General features: G+C 43.9%; 1 protein-coding gene across 1 annotated transcript in view; it reads right to left on the bottom strand.

The window, feature by feature from the left end:
* The window catches only part of LOC118379407 (atrial natriuretic peptide receptor 3-like), a 98,235-nt gene extending 81,679 nt beyond the window's left edge, over nt 1–16,556 (bottom strand). Inside the window, exons 1-2 of the mRNA XM_052462655.1 lie at nt 16,478–16,556; nt 12,283–12,458 (exon numbers count right to left, since the gene is read on the bottom strand). Of these exons, the coding sequence (XP_052318615.1) occupies nt 12,283–12,458; nt 16,478–16,556 (255 nt within the window). The remainder of the gene's footprint in view (nt 1–12,282; nt 12,459–16,477) is intronic.
* Between the last annotated feature and the right edge of the window lie 5,446 nt (nt 16,557–22,002).

Genomic DNA, 22,002 nt, shown 5'->3' with positions numbered 1-22,002 from the left:
AAGTGGTTACACAGTTATTACCCCCAGTGGACTAGACGTGGTTATTACAGGTATACCCCCAGTGGACTAGACGTGGTTATTACAGTTATTAACCAAGGTGGACTAGACATGGTTATTACACAGTTATTAACCCCAGTGGACTAGACATGGTTATTACCCCCAGTGGACTAGACGTGGTTATTACACAGTTATTACCCAAAGCGGACAAGATGTGGTTATTACAGTTATTACACCCAGCGGACTAGACATGGTTATTACACAGTTATTACCCCCAGTGGACTAAACATGGTTATTACACAGTTATTACCCCCAGTGGACTAGACGTGGTTATTACACAGTTATTACCGCCAGTGGACTAGACGTGGTTATTACACAGTTATTACCCCCAGTGGACTAGACATGGTTATTACCCCAGTGGACTCGACATGGTTATTACACAGTTATTACCCCCAGTGTACGAGACATGGTTATTACCCCCAGTGGACGAGACATGGTTATTACCCCCAGTGGACTAGACACGGTTATTACCCCCAGTGGACTAGACACGGTTATTACCCCCAGTGGACTTGACACGGTTATTACCCCCAGTGGACTAGACACGGTTATTACCCCCAGTGGACTAGACATGGTTATTACCCCCAGTGGACTAGACATGGTTATTACCCCAGTGGACTAGACATGGTTATTACACAGTTTTTACCCCAGTGGACTAGACATGGTTATTACCCCCAGTGGACTAGACCTGGTTATTACCCCCAGTGGACTGAACATGGTTGTTACACAGTTTTTACCCCAGCGGACTAGACATGGTTATTACCCCCAGCGGACTAGACATGGTTATTACCCCCAGTGGACTGAGACACGGTTATTACCCCCAGTGGACGAGACACGGTTATTACCCCCAGTGGACTAGACACGGTTATTACCCCCAGTGGACTAGACATGGTTATTACACAGTTTTTACCCCCAGTGGACTAGACATGGTTATTACCCCCAGTGGACTAGACATGGTTATTACACAGTTTTTACCCCCAGTGGACTAGACATGGTTATTACACAGATATTACCCCCAGCAGAATATACATGGTTATTACACAGTTATTACCCCCATCAGACTAGCCCCAGAAGCCAGTATCTATGCATGCAGAGACAAAAGGAAGTCTACATTTATCTGCTGACTGGTGAAGTGTACTGGGATGTAATGTGACCCTCTTCTTCAAAGAGCTGGTTCCACTCTGTTGGGCCTCAAGACAAGACCATTCACTTATTATTTACCATGTCCTATTGCCTTATATGGCGTGATTGGCCATGCCTTGCCTCTTAATGACACTTCCTTCGTTTAAACGATGGTTAAATATGAATTACACATAACATTCAAAATAAATCTGGCCTTTTCATAGAATGTTTTTTTTGTCTTGTTTGCTAGTTGGTAATGTAGCCCTGTGCGACACGCATATGCAAGCCAGCTATAATGCTATGAATGAATGGACGGGTGCTATTCGCTTCCTCAGTCCTTTTGCGTAAATCGACCGGCTTGGAGGTAGGATTAAAATCTGCTCTGACAGTCTGTCAGGAATGACAACGTTTTCGTTAATAACTTAACACTGAGGGGGTTGCTTCAAGTACAGACCTGACGCCCTGTCTCTCCCTGACACACGGTAGATATTAGAGAGACCGCACACACACACACACACACACATACATACTGAATAAAGACCATAACAGCCTGCTGCCTGAATAAAGACCATAACAGCCTGCTGCCTGAATAAAGACCATAACAGCCTGCTGCCTGAATAAAGACCATAACAGCCTGCTGCCTGAATAAAGACCATAACAGCCTGCTGCCTGAATAAAGACCATAACAGCCTGCGGCAAGCAGTTTGCTGATGTCAACGTTGTGAACAGAGTGCCCCATGGCGGGGTTATAGTATGGGCAGGCATAAGCTACGGACAACGAACACCACTGCATTCTAGCAATGCCAATTTGAATGCACAGAGATACCGTGACAAGATCCTGAGGCCCATTGTTGTGCCATTCATCCGCCTCCATCACCTCATGGTTCAGCATGATAATACACGGCCCCATGTCGCAAGGATCTGGACACAATTCCTGGAAGATGAAAATGTCCCAGTTCTTCCATGGCCTGCATACTCACCAGACATGTCACCCATTGAGCATGTTTGGGATGCTCTGGATCGACATGTACAACAGCGTGTTCCAGTTCCCACCAATATGGAGCAACTTCACACAGAGGACCCAAGAGGAGAGGAGAGGAGAGGAGAGGAGAGGAGAGGAGAGGAGAGGAGAGGAGAGGGAGGAGAGAGGAGAGGAGAGAGAGGAGAGGAGAGGAGAGGAGAGGAGAGGGAGAGGAGAGGGAGAGGAGAGGAGAGGAGAGGAGAGGAGAGGAGAGGAGAGGAGAGGAGAGGAGAGGAGAGGGAGGGAGGGAGGAGAGGAGAGGAGAGGGAGGGAGGGAGGATAGGAGAGGGACACCAATCAACAGCCTGCATGCATATCTGTATTCCCAGTCATGTTAAATCCATAGATTAGGACCTAATGAATTCATTTAATTTGACTGATTTCCTTATATGAACTGTAACTTAGTAAAATCATTTGAAATTGTTGCATTTATATTTTTGTTCAGTATAAATAAGAGGATTTAAAAAATGTAAAAATGACAAAGCCGTAAAACATTATTCTAAATATAAATCATAAACTTGAGGGTTTCCAAATGACACATCCTTTTACTGTGTCAGTGTGTAGTAACACATCCTTTTACTGTCAGTATGTAGTAACACATCCTTTTACTGTCAGTATGTAGTAACACATCCTTTTACTGTGTCAGTATGTAGTAACACATCCTTTTACTGTGTCAGTATGTAGTAACACATCCTTTTACTGTGTCAGTATGTAGTAACACATCCTTTTACTGTGTCAGTATGTAGTAACACATCATTTTACTTTGTCAGTATGTAGTAACACATCATTTTACAGTGTCAGTATGTAGTAACACATCCTTTTGCTGTGTCAGTATGTAGTAACACATCCTTTTACTGTGTCAGTGTGTAGTAACACATCATTTTACTGTGTCAGTATGTAGTAACACATCCTTTTACTGTGTCAGTATGTAGTAACACATCATTTTACTGTGTCAGTATGTAGTAACACATCCTTTTACTGTGTAGTAACACATCCTTTTACTGTGTCAGTATGTAATAACACATAATTTTACTGTGTCAGTGTGTAGTAACACATCCTTTTACTGTGTCAGTATGTAGTAACACATCCTTTTACTGTGTCAGTGTGTAGTAACACATCCTTTTACTGTGTCAGTATGTAGTAACACATCCTTTTACTGTGTCAGTGTGTAGTAACACATCCTTTTACTGTGTCAGTGTGTAGTAACACATCCTTTACTGTGTCAGTGTGTAGTAACACATCCTTTTACTGTGTAGTAACACATCCTTTTACTGTGTAGTAACACATCCTTTTACTGTGTAGTAACACATCCTTTTACTGTGTAGTAACACATCCTTTTACTGTGTAGTAACACATCCTTTTACTGTGTCAGTATGTAGTAACACATCCTTTTACTGTGTCATATGTAGTAACACATTCTTTTACTGTGTCAGTGTGTAGTTACACATCCTTTTACTGTGTCAGTGTGTAGTAACACATCCTTTTTACTGTGTCAGTGTGTAGTAACACATCCTTTTACTGTGTCGTAACACATCCTTTTACTGTGTAGTAACACATCCTTTTACTGTGTAGTAACACATCCTTTTACTGTGTAGTAACACATCCTTTTACTGTGTAGTAACACATCCTTTTACTGTGTAGTAACACATCCTTTTACTGTGTAGTAACACATCCTTTTACTGTGTCAGTATGTAGTAACACATCCTTTTACTGTGTCAGTATGTAGTAACACATCCTTTTACTGTGTCAGTGTGTAGTTACACATCCTTTTACTGTGTCAGTATGTAGTAACACATCCTTTTACTGTGTCAGTGTGTAGTAACACATCCTTTTACTGTGTCAGTGTGTAGTTACACATCCTTTTACTGTGTCGGTATGTAGTTTTGGCGCCAAACTGGTGGCAGTTGTGAAAAAAGTGAAGACCCATAAGAGTTGTAGAGGTAATTGAAAATAATGCCATTGTTCATTAAATGCTTTTTTCATTAATTAGACTTCTTCCACTTAAACAGAACGGTCTATCTACTAGAAACTCAATATGTAATAAAAACAACATGGACTCAGATATTTAAGAAATCCTAAATATATAGGAATATATTTTTTTTAAAGTTTGATTGAAAATTAGTTAAGATAGATTTTCTGTTAATTGCCAAGATTACTGAGGAATCCGGTAACGTTAGTAAATTACCGGTAGAGTTGCTCCACGGCAGATAGGGTGATCTTTCTAAAATATGATTTGATGGATCCAGGGAATGGAACAGGATTTGCTTTAAGTGCTTCTTGCACGACAAGGTCAGGGAGAATGCCCTCTTGTAAACCTTTTTACTTGAGCTCTCAGAACAACTCAACAAAACATGGAGAAGTAAAATTCCGAGCCGTTGGTCAGGGCTGAATGTGTATGGAGCCGTTGGTCAGGGCTGAATGTGTTTGGAGCCGTTGGTCAGGGCTGAATGTGTGTTTGGAGCCGTTGGTCAGGGCTGAATGTGTGTTGGAGCCGTTGGTCAGGGCTGAGTGTGTTTGGAGCCGTTGGTCAGGGCTGAATGTGTGTTGGAGCCGTTGGTCAGGGCTGAATGTGTTTGGAGCCGTTGGTCAGGGCTGAATGTGTGTTGGAGCCGTTGGTCAGGGCTGAATGTGTGTTGGAGCCGTTGGTCAGGGCTGAATGTGTATGGAGCCGTTGGTCAGGGCTGAATGTGTATGGAGCCGTTGGTCAGGGCTGAATGTGTTGGAGCCGTTGGTCAGGGCTGAATGTGTTTGAGCCGTTGGTCAGGGCTGAATGTGTTTGGAGCCGTTGGTCAGGGCTGAATGTGTGTTTGGAGCCGTTGGTCAGGGCTGAATGTGTGTGGAGCCGTTGGTCAGGGCTGAATGTGTGTTGGAGCCGTTGGTCAGGGCTGAATGTGTGTTTGGAGCCGTTGGTCAGGGCTGAATGTGTGTGGAGCCGTTGGTCAGGGCTGAATGTGTGTGGAGCCGTTGGTCAGGGCTGAATGTGTGTTGGAGCCGTTGGTCAGGGCTGAATGTGTTTGGAGCTGTTGGTCAGGGCTGAATGTGTGTTGGAGCCGTTGGTCAGGGCTGAATGTGTGTTGGAGCCGTTGGTCAGGGCTGAATGTGTATGGAGCCGTTGGTCAGGGCTGAATGTGTTTGGAGCCGTTGGTCAGGGCTGAATGCGTGTTGGAGCCGTTGGTCAGGGCTGAATGCGTGTTGGAGCCGTTGGTCAGGGCTGAATGTGTATGGAGCCGTTGGTCAGGGCTGAATGTGTTTGGAGCCGTTGGTCAGGGCTGAATGCGTGTTGGAGCCGTTGGTCAGGGCTGAATGCGTGTTGGAGCCGTTGGTCAGGGCTGAATGTGTGTTGGAGCCGTTGGTCAGGGCTGAATGTGTATGGAGCCGTTGGTCAGGGCTGAATGTGTGTTGGAGCCGTTGGTCAGGGCTGAATGCGTGTTGGAGCCGTTGGTCAGGGCTGAATGTGTGTTGGAGCCGTTGGTCAGGGCTGAATGTGTGTTGGAGCCGTTGGTCAGGGCTGAATGTGTGTTGGAGCCGTTGGTCAGGGCTGAATGTGTGTTGGAGCCGTTGGTCAGGGCTGAATGTGTGTTGGAGCCGTTGGTCAGGGCTGAATGTGTGTTGGAGCCGTTGGTCAGGGCTGAATGTGTTTGGAGCCGTTGGTCAGGGCTGAATGTGTTTGGAGCCGTTGGTCAGGGCTGAATGTGTTGGAGCCGTTGGTCAGGGCTGAATGTGTTGGAGCCGTTGGTCAGGGCTGAATGTGTTGGAGCCGTTGGTCAGGGCTGAATGTGTTGGAGCCGTTGGTCAGGGCTGAATGTGTGTTGGAGCCGTTGGTCAGGGCTGAATGTGTGTGGAGCCGTTGGTCAGGGCTGAATGTGTGTTGGAGCCGTTGGTCAGGGCTGAATGTGTGTTGGAGCCGTTGGTCAGGGCTGAATGTGTGTTGGAGCCGTTGGTCAGGGCTGAATGTGTGTTGGAGCCGTTGGTCAGGGCTGAATGTGTGTTGGAGCCGTTGGTCAGGGCTGAATGTGTGTTGGAGCCGTTGGTCAGGGCTGAATGTGTGTTGGAGCCGTTGGTCAGGGCTGAATGTGTTGGAGCCGTTGGTCAGGGGCTGAATGTGTGTTGGAGCCGTTGGTCAGGGCTGAATGTGTGTTGGAGCCGTTGGTCAGGGCTGAATGTGTGTTGGAGCCGTTGGTCAGGGCTGAATGTGTGTTGGAGCCGTTGGTCAGGGCTGAATGTGTGTTGGAGCCGTTGGTCAGGGCTGAATGTGTGTTGGAGCCGTTGGTCAGGGCTGAATGTGTATGGAGCCGTTGGTCAGGGCTGAATGTGTGTTTGGAGCCGTTGGTCAGGGCTGAATGTGTTTGGAGCCGTTGGTCAGGGCTGAATGTGTTTGGAGCCGTTGGTCAGGGCTGAATGTGTATGGAGCCGTTGGTCAGGGCTGAATGTGTATGGAGCCGTTGGTCAGGGCTGAATGTGTGATGGAGCCGTTGGTCAGGGCTGAATGTGTGTTTGGAGCCGTTGGTCAGGGCTGAATGTGTATGGAGCCGTTGGTCAGGGCTGAATGTGTATGGAGCCGTTGGTCAGGGCTGAATGTGTATGGAGCTGTTGAAAAGCATCAGTCTGTTCTGGACGTTCAGGGCCTGTTCTTGTTTTGATTCCTGACACAAATCAAATGATTCATGCCTGGTCCTTTTACCAACGTAATGTGTGTCACGCTAGTGAAAGTAAAAACAGAGCTTTAACGCAACACACCCACCTACTGGTTGTGATTGGATAGAAATATTGGAGTTATGGTCATCCACTTAAATTCTCTCTGCTCTCTCTCTGCTCTCTGTCTCTCTGCTCTCTCTCTCTCTGCTCTCTCTCTCTCTGCTCTCTCTCTCTCTGCTCTCTCTCTCTCTCCGCTCTCTCTCTCTCTGTGCTCTCTCTCTCTCTCTGCTCTCTCTCTCTCCGCTCTCTCTCTCCTCTCTCTCTCCGCTCTCTCTCTCTCTCTGCTCTCTCTCTGCTCTCCGCTCTCTCTCTCTCCGCTCTCTCTCTCTCTCCTCTCTCTCTCTCTCTCTCCTCTCTCTCTCTGCTCTCTCTCCGCTCTCTCTCCGCTCTCTCTCTCCGCTCTCTCTCTGCTCTCTCTCTCTGCTCTCTCTCTCTGCTCTCTCTCTCTCTCTGCTCTCTCTCTCTCCGCTCTCTCTCTCCTCTCTCTCTCTCTCTCTGCTCTCTGCTCTCTCTCTCTCCGCTCTCTCTCTCTGCTCTCTCTCTCTGCTCTCTCCTCTCTCTCTGCTCTCTCTCTCTGCTCTCTCTCTCTCTCTCTGCTCGCTCTCTCTCCGCTCTCTCTCTCTGCTCTCTCTCCGCTCTCTCTCTCTCCATAAGGGGATGTTTTGGCATTGGAGACATGTTTACATTGCCAAAGCAAATATTTTTGTCTATATACAATGTTGTAATGATGTGCAAATAGTTAAAGTACAAAAGGGTAAATAAATAAACATAAACAGTTTGTATTTACAACGGTGTTTGTTCTTCACTGGTTGCCCTATTTTTGTGGTAACAGGTCACACATCTTGCTGCTATGATGGCACACTGATATTTCAGCCAATATATATGTGAGTTTATCAAACTTTATTTTTTTTTCTAATTCTTTGTGTGTCTGTGTAAGCTGAGGGAAATATGTGTCACTAATATGGTCATCCATTTGGCAGGAGATTAGGAAGTGCAGCTCAGTTTCCACCTCATTTTGTGAACACTGTGCACATAGCTGGTCTTCTCTTGAGAGCCATGTCTGCCTACGGCGGCCTTTCTCAATAGCAAGGCTATGCTCAATGAGTCTGCACATAGTCAAAGCTTTCCTTAAGTTTGGGTCAGTCACAGTGGTCAGGTATTCTGCCACTATGTACTCTCTGTTTAGGGCCAAATAGCATTCTAGTTTGCTCTGTTTTTTTGTGAATTCTTTCCAATGTGTCAAGTAATTATATTTTTGTTTTCTCATGAATTGGTTGGGTCTAATTGTGTTGCTGTCCCTGTACTCTGTCGGGTCTGTTTGTGAACAGAGCCCCAGGATCAGGCCAGGTGCTGCAGACTGTTCTAGTGCCCTCTCCAATTTGTTGATATATAGAGTTGAAGTCTGACTTTTACATACACCTTAGCCAAATACATTTAAACTCTGTTTTTCACAATTCCTGACATTTAATCAAAGTAAAAATTCCCTGTCTTAGGTCAGTTAGGATCACCACTTTATTTTAAGAATGTGAAATGTCAGAATAATAGTAGATAATTTTTTATTTCAGCTTTTATTTCTTTCATTCCCAGTGGGTCAGAAGTTTACATACACCCCATTAGTATTTGGTAGCATTGCCTTTAAATTGTTTAACTTGGTCAAATGTTTCAGGTAGCCTTCCACAAGCTTCCCACAATAAGTTGGGTGAATTTTGGCCCATTCCTCCTGACAGAGCTGGAGTAACTGAGTCAGGTTTGTAGGCCTCCTTGCTCGCACACGCTTTTTCAGTTCTGCCCACAAATTTTCTATAGGATTGAGGTCAGGGCTTTGCCATGGCCACTCCAATACCTTCACTTTGTGGTCCTTAAGCCATTTTGCCACAACTTTGGAAGTATGCTTGGGGTCATTGTCCATTTGGAAGACCCATTTGAAACCAAGCTTTAACTTCCTGACTGATGTCTTGAGATGTTGCTTCAATATATACACGTAATTTTCCAGCCTCATGATGCCATCTATTTTGTGATGTGCACCAGCAAAGCACCCCCGTAACATGACGCTGCCACCCCCGTGCTTCATGGTTGGGATGGTGTTCTTCGGCTTGCAAGCCTCCCCATTTTTCCTCCAAACATAACGATGGCCATTATGGCCAAACAGTTCTATTTTTGTTACATCAGACCAGAGGACATTTCTCCGAAAAGTACGATCTTTATCCCCATGTGCAGTTGCAAACCCTAGTCTGGCTTTTCATGGCGGTTGTGGAGCAGTGGCTTCTTCCTTGCTGAGCGGCCTTTCAGGTTAATGTCGACATAGGACTCGTTTTACTGTGGATATAGATACTTTTGTACCGGTTTCCTCCAGCATCTTCACAAGGTCCTTTGCTGTTGTTCTGGGATTGATTTGCGCTTTTCGCACCAAAGTACATTCATCCCTAGGAGAGAGAACACGTCTCCTTCCTGAGCGGTATGATGGCTGCGTGGTCCCATGGTGCTTATACTTGCCTACTATTGTTTGTACAGATGAACGTGGTACCTTCAGGCATTTGAAAATTGCTCCCAAAGATGAACCAGACTTGGAGGTTTACTATTTATTTTCTGAGGTCTTGGCTGATTTCTTTTGATTTTCCCATGATGTCAATCAAAGAGGCACTGAGTCTGAAGGTAGACCTTGAAATACATCCACAGGGACACCTCCAATTGACTCAAATGATGTCAATTAGCCGATCAGAAGCTTCTAAAGCCATGACATAATTTTCTGGAATTTTCCAAGCTGTTTAAAGGCACAGTCAACTTAGTGTATGGAAACTTCTGACCCACTGGAATCGTGATAGATTATTTTACTTATAATTTACTGTGTCTGTAAACAATTGTTGGAAAAATTGCTTGTGTCATGCACAAAGTAGATGTCCTAACCCACTTGCCAAAACTATAGTTTGTTAACAAGAAATTTGTGGAGTGGTTGAAAAACGAGTTAATGACTGCAACCTAAGTGTATCTAAACTTCCGACTTCAACTGCATGTTAAAGAAGGTGGGGCTTAAGCTGCATCCCTGTCTCAACCCACGGCCATGTGAAAAGAAATCTTTCTCTCCCTCTCTCCCTCTTTCCCTCCTCCTGCAGAGCCCTAGCTGAACGGCTTGTTGACAATGAAGTCTCTTGTGATGGTTGTGGCTGGCGTGTCTAATTTACATATATCTGACGAGCAGCCTAGGAATTAGCGGTGCTGAGTTCCCCCATGAATAACGCCTCCTTTCTCCCTCCCAGACATCCCCCTGATCCTCTCTGCCATAGTGAAAGAACTTCACATTAGCTCAGCTTGGGGCACCGGATAAATAGCTAACAACTGGTCCAACCAGGCCAGAGAGTTTGGTGTGTTATGGAGGGAATCCTACAGTATATGGGGAGTAGGGGGTGGTACTGGTAAAATATGACCCTATCCTCTCCCCCGTATCGTCCCCCCCTCATCCTCTCTGGGATGAAGAACCCTTTTGGAATCCTTTTTCTAAGAGCGTATGGCCCAGTCCGTTTCTAGGCCCAGTCCGTTTCTAGGCCCAGTCCGTTTCTAGGCCCAGTCCGTTTCTAGGCCCAGTCCGTTTCTAGGCCCAGTCCGTTTCTAGGCCCAGTCCGTTTCTAGGCCCAGTCTGCTATGTTGTTTACCTTGACTCAACTACAGACTAACTGGAGAGGTTTCCCAGCTGCTGGGTCTAGCATAGCACAGATATGAAGTGCGCGCACACACACACACACACACACACCCCCAGCCGCTGGGTCTAGCATAGCACAGACATGAAGTGCGCGCACGCACACACACACACACACACACACACACACACACACACACATTTACATTTACATTTAAGTCATTTAGCAGACGCTCTTATCCAGAGCGCACACACACACACACACACACACACACACACACACACACACACACACACACACACACACACACACACACACACACACACACACACACACACACACCCCAGCCATTGGGCCTAGCATAGAACAGACATGAAGTGCGCGCACACACACACACACCACACCCCCCAGCCATTGGGCCTAGCATAACAGACATGTAGTACACACACACACACACACAGGTGTGTTGTGACAAGGTAGGGTTGGTATACAGAAGATAGCCCTAGTCCATATTATGGCAAGAACAGCTCAAATAAGCAAAGAGAAATGACAGTCCATCATTACTTTAAGACATGAAGGTCAGTCAATCCAGGACATTTCAAGGACTTTGAAAGTTCCTTCAAGTGCAGTCGCAAAAAAAACAAGAGCTGTGATGAAACTGTCTCTCATGAGGACCGCCACAGGAAAGGAAGACCCAGAGTTACCTCTGCTCTAGCGGATAAGTTCAGAGTAATCAGCCTCAGAAATTTAGGTCCAAATAAATGCTTCACAGAGGTCAAGTAACAGACATTTCAACATCAACTTTTCAGAGGAGACTGTGTGAATCAGGCCTTCATGGTCGAATTGCTGCCAGGAAACCACTACTAAAGGACACCAATAAGAATAAGACTCTTGCTTGGGCCAAGAAACACGAGCAATGGACATTTAGACTGGTGGAAATCTGTCCTTTGGTCTGATGTGTCCAAATTTGAGATGTTTGATTCCAACCGTCGTGTCTTTGTGAGAAGCAGAGTAGGTGAACGGATGATCTCCGAATGTGTATTTCCCACCGTGAAGCATGGAGGAGGAGGTGTGATGGTGTGGGGGTGCTTTGCTGGTGACACTGTCTGATTTATTTAGAATTCAAGGCACACTTAACCAGCATGGCTACCACAGCCTTCTGCAGCGATACGCCATCCCATCTGGTTTGGGCTTAGTCCCACTATCATTTGTTTTTCCACAGGACAATGACCCAACACACCTCCAGGCTGTATAAGGGTTATTTTACCAAGAAGGAGAGTGATGAAATGCTGCATCAGATGACCTGGCCTCCACAATCCCCCAATCTCAACCCAATTGAGATGGTTTGGGATGAGTCAGACCGACCGAGTGAAGGAAAAGCAGCCAACAATTGCTCAGCATATGTGGGAACTCCTTCAAGACAGTTGGAAAGCATTCCAGGTGAAGCTGGTTGAGAGAATGCCAAGAGTGTACAAAGCTGTCATCAAGGCAAAGAAAGGGTGACTACTTGGAAGAATCTAAAATCTAAAATATATTTTGATTTGTTTAACACTTTTTTGGTTACTCCATGATTCCATATGTGTTATATCATAGTTTTGATGTGTTCACTATTATTCTACAATGTAGAAAATAGTAAAAACTAAGAAAAATCCTTGAATGAGTATGTGTATCCAAACTGTTGACTGGTACTGTATATACATGATCACAGTCTTCACAGTTAACAGTTGGTTTAGAGTTCAGGATGCCAGACGTACGTACATTATCACAGTCGTCACAGTCCGGTAGTCCGGCTTTCTGAATTGATCTCTTGACCTCCAGGGAGAAGTTGTCAAACTCTGGTTTGACCGTCCGGAGCAGCGTGACCGTGTTGAGGGCAGAGTACGCCTGTCGCGCCTCACTGTCGTACCTATCCCCTCGCTTCCACGAGCCGTTGCCTAGGAAACCAAACAGGGAGAGATGGAAAAAGAGGTGACATTTTTGACATGTTGAAAAGTTTGTCTATAAACATGTAGTGCAGCCCTCGGCATGGAGATGTAAAGACCTTCCCACTATGCACAAGCATTACAACATGGTTGTATATATGTAGGGATGGGAACAACAGAGTATATATATAGGGCTGGGAACAACAGAGTATATATGTAGGGCTGGGAACAACAGAGTATATATGTAGGGCTGGGAACAACAGAGTATATATGTAGGGCTGGGAACAACAGAGTATATATGTAGGGCTGGGAACAACAGAGTATATATGTAGGGCTGGGAACTACAGAGTATATATGTAGGGCTGGGAACTACAGAGTATATATGTAGGGCTGGGAACAACAGAGTATATATGTAGGGCTGGGAACAACAGAGTATATATGTAGGGCTGGGAACTACAGAGTATATATGTAGGGCTGGGAACAACAGAGTATATATGTAGGGCTGGGAACAACAGAGTATATATGTAGGGCTGGGAACAACAGAGTATATATGTAGGGCTGGGAACAACAGAGTATATATGTAGGGCTGGGAACAACAGAGTATATATGTAGGGCTGGGAACAACAGAGTATATATGTAGGGCTGGGAACTACAGAGTATATATGTAGGGCTGGGAACAACAGAGTATATATGTAGGGCTGGGAACAACAGAGTATATATGTAGGGCTGGGAACAACAGAGTATATATGTAGGGCTGGGAACAACAGAGTATATATGTAGGGCTGGGAACAACAGAGTATATATGTAGGGCTGGGAACAACAGAGTATATATGTAGGGCTGGGAACAACAGAGTATATATGTAGGGCTGGGAACAACAGAGTATATATGTAGGGCTGGGAACAACAGAGTATATATGTAGGGCTGGGAACAACAGAGTATATATGTAGGGCTGGGAACAACAGAGTATATATGTAGGGCTGGGAACAACAGAGTATATATGTAGGGCTGGGAACTACAGAGTATATATGTAGGGATGGGAACAACAGAGTATATATATAGGGCTGGGAACAACAGGGTGTATATGTAGGGCTGGGAACAACAGAGTATATATGTAGGGAACAACAGAGTATATATGTAGGGAACAACAGAGTATATATGTAGGGAACAACAGAGTATATATGTAGGGAACAACAGAGTATATATGTAGGGAACAACAGAGTATATATGGGGAACAACAGAGTATATATGTAGGGAACAACAGAGTATATATGTAGGGAACAACAGAGTATATGTAGGGAACAACAGAGTATATATGTAGGGCTGGGAACAACAGAGTATATATGTAGGGAACAACAGAGTATATATGTAGGAACAACAGAGTATATATGTAGGGAACAACAGAGTATATATGTAGGAACAACAGAGTATATATGTAGGGAACAACAGAGTTTATATGTAGGGAACAACAGAGTATATATGTAGGGAACAACAGAGTATATATGTAGGGAACAACATAGTATATATGTAGGGAACAACAGAGTATATATGTAGGGAACAACAGAGTATATATGTAGGGAACAACAGAGTTTATATGTAGGGAACAACAGAGTTTATATGTAGGGAACAACATAGTATATATGTTGGGAACAACAGAGTATATATGTTGGGAACAACAGAGTATATATGTTGGGAACAACAGAGTATATATGTAGGGAGCAACAGAGTATATATGTAGGAGCAACATAGTATATATGTAGGGCTGGGAACAACAGAGTGTATATGTTGGGAACAACAGAGTATATATGTAGGGAGCAACATAGTATATATGTAGGGCTGGGAACAACAGAGTATATATGTAGGGAACAACAGAGTATATATGTAGGGAACAACAGAGTATATATGTTGGGAACAACAGAGTATATATGTTGGGAGCAACAGAGTATATATGTAGGGAACAACAGAGTATATATGTTGGGAACAACAGAGTATATATGTAGGGAACAACAGAGTTTATATGTAGGGAACAACAGAGTATATATGTAGGGAACAACAGAGTATATATGTAGGGAACAACATAGTATATATTTAGGGCTGGGGACAGAGTATATATGTAGGGCTGGGAACAACAGAGTTTATATGTAGGGAACAACAGAGTATATATGTAGGGAACAACATAGTATATATGTAGGGAACAACAGAGTTTATATGTAGGGGCTGGGGACAACAGAGTATATATGTAGGGCTGGGAACAACAGAGTATATATGTAGGGGGAACAACAGAGTATATATGTAGGGAACAACAGAGTATATATGTAGGGAACAACAGAGTATATATGTAGGGAACAACAGAGTATATATGTAGGGAACAACAGAGTATATATGTAGGGAACAACAGAGTATATATGTAGGGAACAACAGAGTATATATGTAGGGAACAACAGAGTTTATATGTAGGGAACAACAGAGTTTATATGTAGGGAACAACAGAGTTTATATGTAGGGAACAACAGAGTTTATATGTAGGGAACAACAGAGTATATATATAGGGAACAACAGAGTATATATGTAGGGAACAACAGAGTATATATGTAGGGAACAAAAGAGTATATATGTAGGGAACAACAGAGTTTATATGTAGGGAACAACAGAGTATATATGTAGGGAACAACAGAGTATATATGTAGGGAACAACAGAGTTTATATGTAGGGCTGGGGACAACAGAGTATATATGTAGGGCTGGGAACAACAGAGTATATATGTAGGGAACGACAGAGTATATATGTAGGGAACAACAGAGTTTATATGTAGGGAACAACAGAGTATATATGTAGGGCTGGGAACAACAGAGTATATATATAGGGAACAACAGAGTATATATGTAGGGAACAACAGAGTATATATGTAGGGAACAACAGAGTATATATGTAGGGAACAACAGAGTATATATGTAGGGAACAACAGAGTATATATGTAGGGAACAACAGAGTATATATGTAGGGAACAACAGAGTTTATATGTAGGGAACAACAGAGTTTATATGTAGGAACAACATAGTATATATGTAGAGGAACAACAGAGTATATATGTAGGGAACAACAGAGTATATATGTAGGGAACAACAGAGTATATATGTAGGGCTGGGAACAACAGAGTATATATGTTGGGAACAACAGAGTATATATGTTGGGAACAACAGAGTATATATGTAGGGAGCAACAGAGTATATATGTAGGAGCAACATAGTATATATGTAGGGCTGGGAACAACAGAGTGTATATGTTGGGAACAACAGAGTATATATGTAGGGAGCAACATAGTATATATGTAGGGCTGGGAACAACAGAGTATATATGTAGGGAACAACAGAGTATATATGTAGGGGAACAACAGAGTATATATGTTGGGAACAACAGAGTATATATGTTGGGAGCAACAGAGTATATATGTAGGGAACAACAGAGTATATATGTTGGGAACAACAGAGTATATATGGGAACAACAGAGTATATATGTAGGGGAACAACAGAGTTTATATGTAGGGAACAACAGAGTATATATGTAGGGAACAACAGAGTATATATGTAGGGAACAACAGAGTATATATTTAGGGCTATATATTTAGGGACAGAGTATATATGTAGGGCTGGGAACAACAGAGTTTATATGTAGGGAACAACAGAGTATATATGTTGGGAACAACAGAGTATATATGTAGGGAACAACAGAGTTTATATGTAGGGAACAACAGAGTATATATGTTGGGAACAACAGGGTATATATTTAGGGCTGGGGACAGAGTATATATGTAGGGCTGGGAACAACAGAGTATATATGTAGGAACAACAGAGTATATATGTTGGGAACAACAGAGTATATATGTAGGGAACAACAGAGTTTATATGAACAACAGAGTATATATGTTGGGAACAACAGAGTATATATTAGGAACACAGAGTTATATGGGGACAGAGTATATATGTAGGGCAGAGTGGCAACAGCAAGACGTTGGGAACTGATGTGTATTTTTACCGTGAGGACGAGGAACAAAGAGTTCAATGTTGAAGGAAAGCTGCCGTTGTGTGAGCCTCCTTCTGTGAACCGCTAGCATGATGTTAACGTGATGTCAACTCGGACAACGTCTGCTCCAACCCATGATAACAACAAGACGAGAAGACATGAGGAAACTGTGTTACAACTCAACCCAGCAACAACAAGACGAGAAGACATGGAGGAAACTGTGTTACAACTCAACCCAGCAACAACAAGACGAGAAGACATGGAGGAAACTGTGTTACAACTCAACCCAGCAACAACAAGACGAGAAGACATGAAGGAAACTGTGTTACAACTCAACCCAGCAACAACAAGACGAGAAGACATGGAGGAAACTGTGTTACAACTCAACCCAGCAACAACAAGACGAGAAGACATGGAAACTGGAAACTGTGTTACCACTCAACCCAGCAACAACAAGACGAGAAGACATGGAGGAAACAGTGTTACAACTCAACCCAGCAACAACAAGACGAGAAGACATGGAGGAAACTGTGTTACAACTCAACCCAGCAACAACAAGACGAGAAGACATGAAGGAAACTGTGTTACAACTCAACCCAGCAACAACAAGACGAGAAGACATGGAGGAAACTGTGTTACAACTCAACCCAGCAACAACAAGACGAGAAGACATGAAGGAAACAGTGTTACAACTCAACCCAGCAACAACAAGACGAGAAGACATGGAGGAAACTGTGTTACAACTCAACCCAGCAACAACAAGACGAGAAGACATGGAGGAAACTGTGTTACAACTCAACCCAGCAACAACAAGACGAGAAGACATGGAGGAAACTGTGTTACAACTCAACCCAGCAACAACAAGACGAGAAGACATGGAAGGAAACTGTGTTACAACTCAACCCAGCAACAACAAGACCAGAAGACATGAAGGAAACTGTGTTACAACTCAACCCAGCAACAACAAGACAAGAAGACATGAAGGAAACTGTGTTACAACTCAACCCAGCAACAACAAGACGAGAAGACATGAAGGAAACTGTGTTACAACTCAACCCAGCAACAACAAGACGAGAAGACATGAAGGAAACAGTGTTACAACTCAACCCAGCAACAACAAGACGAGAAGACATGAAGGAAACTGTGTTACAACTCAACCCAGCAACAACAAGACGAGAAGACATGGAGGAAACTGTTACAACTCAACCCAGCAACAACAAGACGAGAAGACATGAAGGAAACTGTGTTACAACTCAACCCAGCAACAACAAGACGAGAAGACATGGAGGAAACAGTGTTACAACTCAACCCAGCAACAACAAGACGAGAAGACATGGAGGAAACAGTGTTACAACTCAACCCAGCAACAACAAGACGAGAAGACATGGAGGAAACTGTGTTACAACTCAACCCAGCAAACAACAAGACGAGAAGACATGGAGGAAACTGTGTTACAACTCAACCCAGCAACAACAAGACGAGAAGACATGAAGGAAACTGTGCTACAACTCAACCCAGCAACAACAAGACGAGAAGACATGGAGGAAACTGTGTTACAACTCAACCCAGCAACAACAAGACATGGAGGAAACTGTGTTACAACTCAACCCAGCAACAACAAGACGAGAAGACATGGAGGAAACTGTGTTACAACTCAACCCAGCAACAACAAGACGAGAAGACATGGAGGAAACTGTGTTACAACTCAACCCAGCAACAACAAGACGAGAAGACATGAAGGAAACTGTGTACAACTCAACCCAGCAACAACAAGACGAGAAGACATGGAGGAAACTGTGTTACAACTCAACCCAGCTTCAACAAGACGAGAAGACATGGAGGAAACTGTGTTACAACTCAACCCAGCTTCAACAAGACGAGAAGACATGGAGGAAACTGTGTTACAACTCAACCCAGCAACAACAAGACGAGAAGACATGAAGGAAACTGTGTTACAACTCAACCCAGCAACAACAAGACAAGAAGACATGAAGGAAACAGTGTTACAACTCAACCCAGCAACAACAAGACGAGAAGACATGGAGGAAACTGTGTGTACAACTCAACCCAGCAACAACAAGACGAGAAGACATGGAGGAAACAGTGTTACAACTCAACCCAGCAACAACAAGACGAGAAGACATGGAGGAAACTGTGTTACAACTCAACCCAGCAACAACAAGACGAGAAGACATGAAGGAAACTGTGTTACAACTCAACCCAGCAACAACAAGACGAGAAGACATGGAGGAAACTGTGTTACAACTCAACCCAGCAACAACAAGACATGGAGGAAACTGTGTTACAACTCAACCCAGCAACAACAAGACGAGAAGACATGGAGGAAACTGTGTTACAACTCAACCCAGCAACAACAAGACGAGAAGACATGGAGGAAACAGTGTTACAACTCAACCCAGCAACAACAAGACGAGAAGACATGGAGGAAACTGTGTTACAACTCAACCCAGCAAACAACAAGACGAGAAGACATGGAGGAAACTGTGTTACAACTCAACCCAGCAACAACAAGACGAGAAGACATGAAGGAAACTGTGCTACAACTCAACCCAGCAACAACAAGACGAGAAGACATGGAGGAAACTGTGTTACAACTCAACCCAGCAACAACAAGACATGGAGGAAACTGTGTTACAACTCAACCCAGCAACAACAAGACGAGAAGACATGGAGGAAACTGTGTTACAACTCAACCCAGCAACAACAAGACGAGAAGACATGGAGGAAACTGTGTTACAACTCAACCCAGCAACAACAAGACGAGAAGACATGGAGGAAACAGTGTTACAACTCAACCCAGCAACAACAAGACGAGAAGACATGAAGGAAACTGTGTTACAACTCAACCCAGCAACAACAAGACGAGAAGACATGGAGGAAACTGTGTTACAACTCAACCCAGCAACAACAAGACATGGAGGAAACTGTGTTACAACTCAACCCAGCAACAACAAGACGAGAAGACATGGAGGAAACTGTGTTACAACTCAACCCAGCAACAACAAGACGAGAAGACATGGAGGAAACAGTGTTACAACTCAACCCAGCAACAACAAGACGAGAAGACATGGAGGAAACTGTGTTACAACTCAACCCAGCAACAACAAGACGAGAAGACATGAAAGAAACAGTGTTACAACTCAACCCAGCAACAACAAGACGAGAAGACATGGAGGAAACTGTGTTACAACTCAACCCAGCAACAACAAGACGAGAAGACATGGAGGAAACTGTGTTACAACTCAACCCAGCAACAACAAGACGAGAAGACATGGAGGAAACAGTGTTACAACTCAACCCAGCAATAACAAGACGAGAAGACATGGAGGAAACAGTGTTACAACTCAACCCAGCTTCAACAAGACGAGAAGACATGGAGGAAACTGTGTTACAACTCAACCCAGCAACAACAAGACGAGAAGACATGGAGGAAACTGTGTTACAACTCAACCCAGCAACAACAAGACGAGAAGACATGGAGGAAACTGTGTTACAACTCAACCCAGCAACAACAAGACGAGAAGACATGGAGGAAACTGTGTTACAACTCAACCCAGCAACAACAAGACGAGAAGACATGGAGGAAACAGTGTTACAACTCAACCCAGCTTCAACAAGACGAGAAGACATGGAGGAAACTGTGTTACAACTCAACCCAGCAACAACAAGACGAGAAGACATGAAAGAAACAGTGTTACAACTCAACCCAGCAACAACAAGACGAGAAGACATGGAGGAAACTGTGTTACAACTCAACCCAGCAACAACAAGACGAGAAGACATGAAGGAAACTGTGTTACAACTCAACCCAGCAACAACAAGACGAGAAGACATGGAGGAAACTGTGTTACAACTCAACCCAGCAACAACAAGACGAGAAGACATGGAGGAAACTGTGTTACAACTCAACCCAGCAACAACAAGACGAGAAGACATGGAGGAAACAGTGTTACAACTCAACCCAGCAATAACAAGACGAGAAGACATGGAGGAAACAGTGTTACAACTCAACCCAGCTTCAACAAGACGAGAAGACATGGAGGAAACTGTGTTACAACTCAACCCAGCAACAACAAGACGAGAAGACATGGAGGAAACTGTGTTACAACTCAACCCAGCAACAACAAGACGAAGACATGGAGGAAACTGTGTTACAACTCAACCCAGCAACAACAAGACATGGAGGAAACTGTGTTACAACTCAACCCAGCAACAACAAGACGAGAAGACATGGAGGAAACAGTGTTACAACTCAACCCAGCTTCAACAAGACGAGAAGACATGGAGGAAACTGTGTTACAACTCAACCCAGCAACAACAAGACGAGAAGACATGGAGGAAACTGTGTTACAACTCAACCCAGCAACAACAAGACGAGAAGACATGAAGGAAACTGTGTTACAACTCAACCCAGCAACAACAAGACGAGAAGACATGGAGTTAACTGTGTTACAACTCAACCCAGCAACAACAAGACATGGAGGAAACTGTGTTACAACTCAACCCAGCAACAACAAGACGAGAAGACATGGAGGAAACAGTGTTACAACTCAACCCAGCAACAACAAGACGAGAAGACATGAAGGAAACTGTGTTACAACTCAACCCAGCAACAACAAGACGAGAAGACATGGAGGAAACTGTGTTACAACTCAACCCAGCAACAACAAGACGAGAAGTACATACAAGATATAGTGTAGGAGACTGTTTCAGAAAACAATGTTCACAGTACAATTGACAAAATCCTTTTCTTGAAGCTTTAATGGAAATGATGTCTGTATTCTCTCTACAGGTTTAATACACCACCCCATCCTCATTTGTCGTTTCTTTAAAAAAACAAAGTATCTTTGAATGAGCCATCGAAGCACACAAAAATAAAAATAAATTATGTTCCTGGTGCGATTTAAATTCAAACCCTCCTGCCCTACATGTCTGGTCTGATGCAGTCTTAGGTTACAACCCAAATGGCACTATACTCCATAGGGCTCTGATCAAAAGAAGTGCACTATATAGGGAATAGGGTGCTATTGTAGCTGTAGGTTCTATAGAAGTACAGGGTGTTTGTAGTCGTCGGTTCTATAGAAGTACAGGGTGTTTGTAGTCGTCGGTTCTATAGAAGTACAGGGTGTTTGTAGTCGTCGGTTCTATAGAAGTAGAGACTGTTTGTAGTCGTCGGTTCTATAGAAGTACCGTGTGTTTGTAGTCGTCGGTTCTATAGAAGTACCGTGTGTTTGTAGTCGTCGGTTCTATAGAAGCACCGTGTGTTTGTAGTCGTCGGTTCTATAGAAGTACGGTGTGTTTGTAGTCGTCGGTTCTATAGAAGTACCGTGTGTTTGTAGTCGTCGGTTCTATAGAAGTACCGTGTGTTTGTAGTCGTCGGTTCTATAGAAGTACCGTGTGTTTGTAGTCGTCGGTTCTATAGAAGTACCGTGTGTTTGTAGTCGTCGGTTCTATAGAAGTACAGGGTGTTTGTAGTCGTCGGTTCTATAGAAGTACAGGGTGTTTGTAGTCGTCGG

This window comes from Oncorhynchus keta, chromosome 14 (genome assembly GCF_023373465.1).
Source record: "Oncorhynchus keta strain PuntledgeMale-10-30-2019 chromosome 14, Oket_V2, whole genome shotgun sequence".
Lineage (NCBI taxonomy): Eukaryota > Metazoa > Chordata > Actinopteri > Salmoniformes > Salmonidae > Oncorhynchus > Oncorhynchus keta.
The sequence above is the reverse complement of the archived record's forward strand: the minus strand, read 5'-3'. Positions and strand labels throughout refer to the sequence as shown.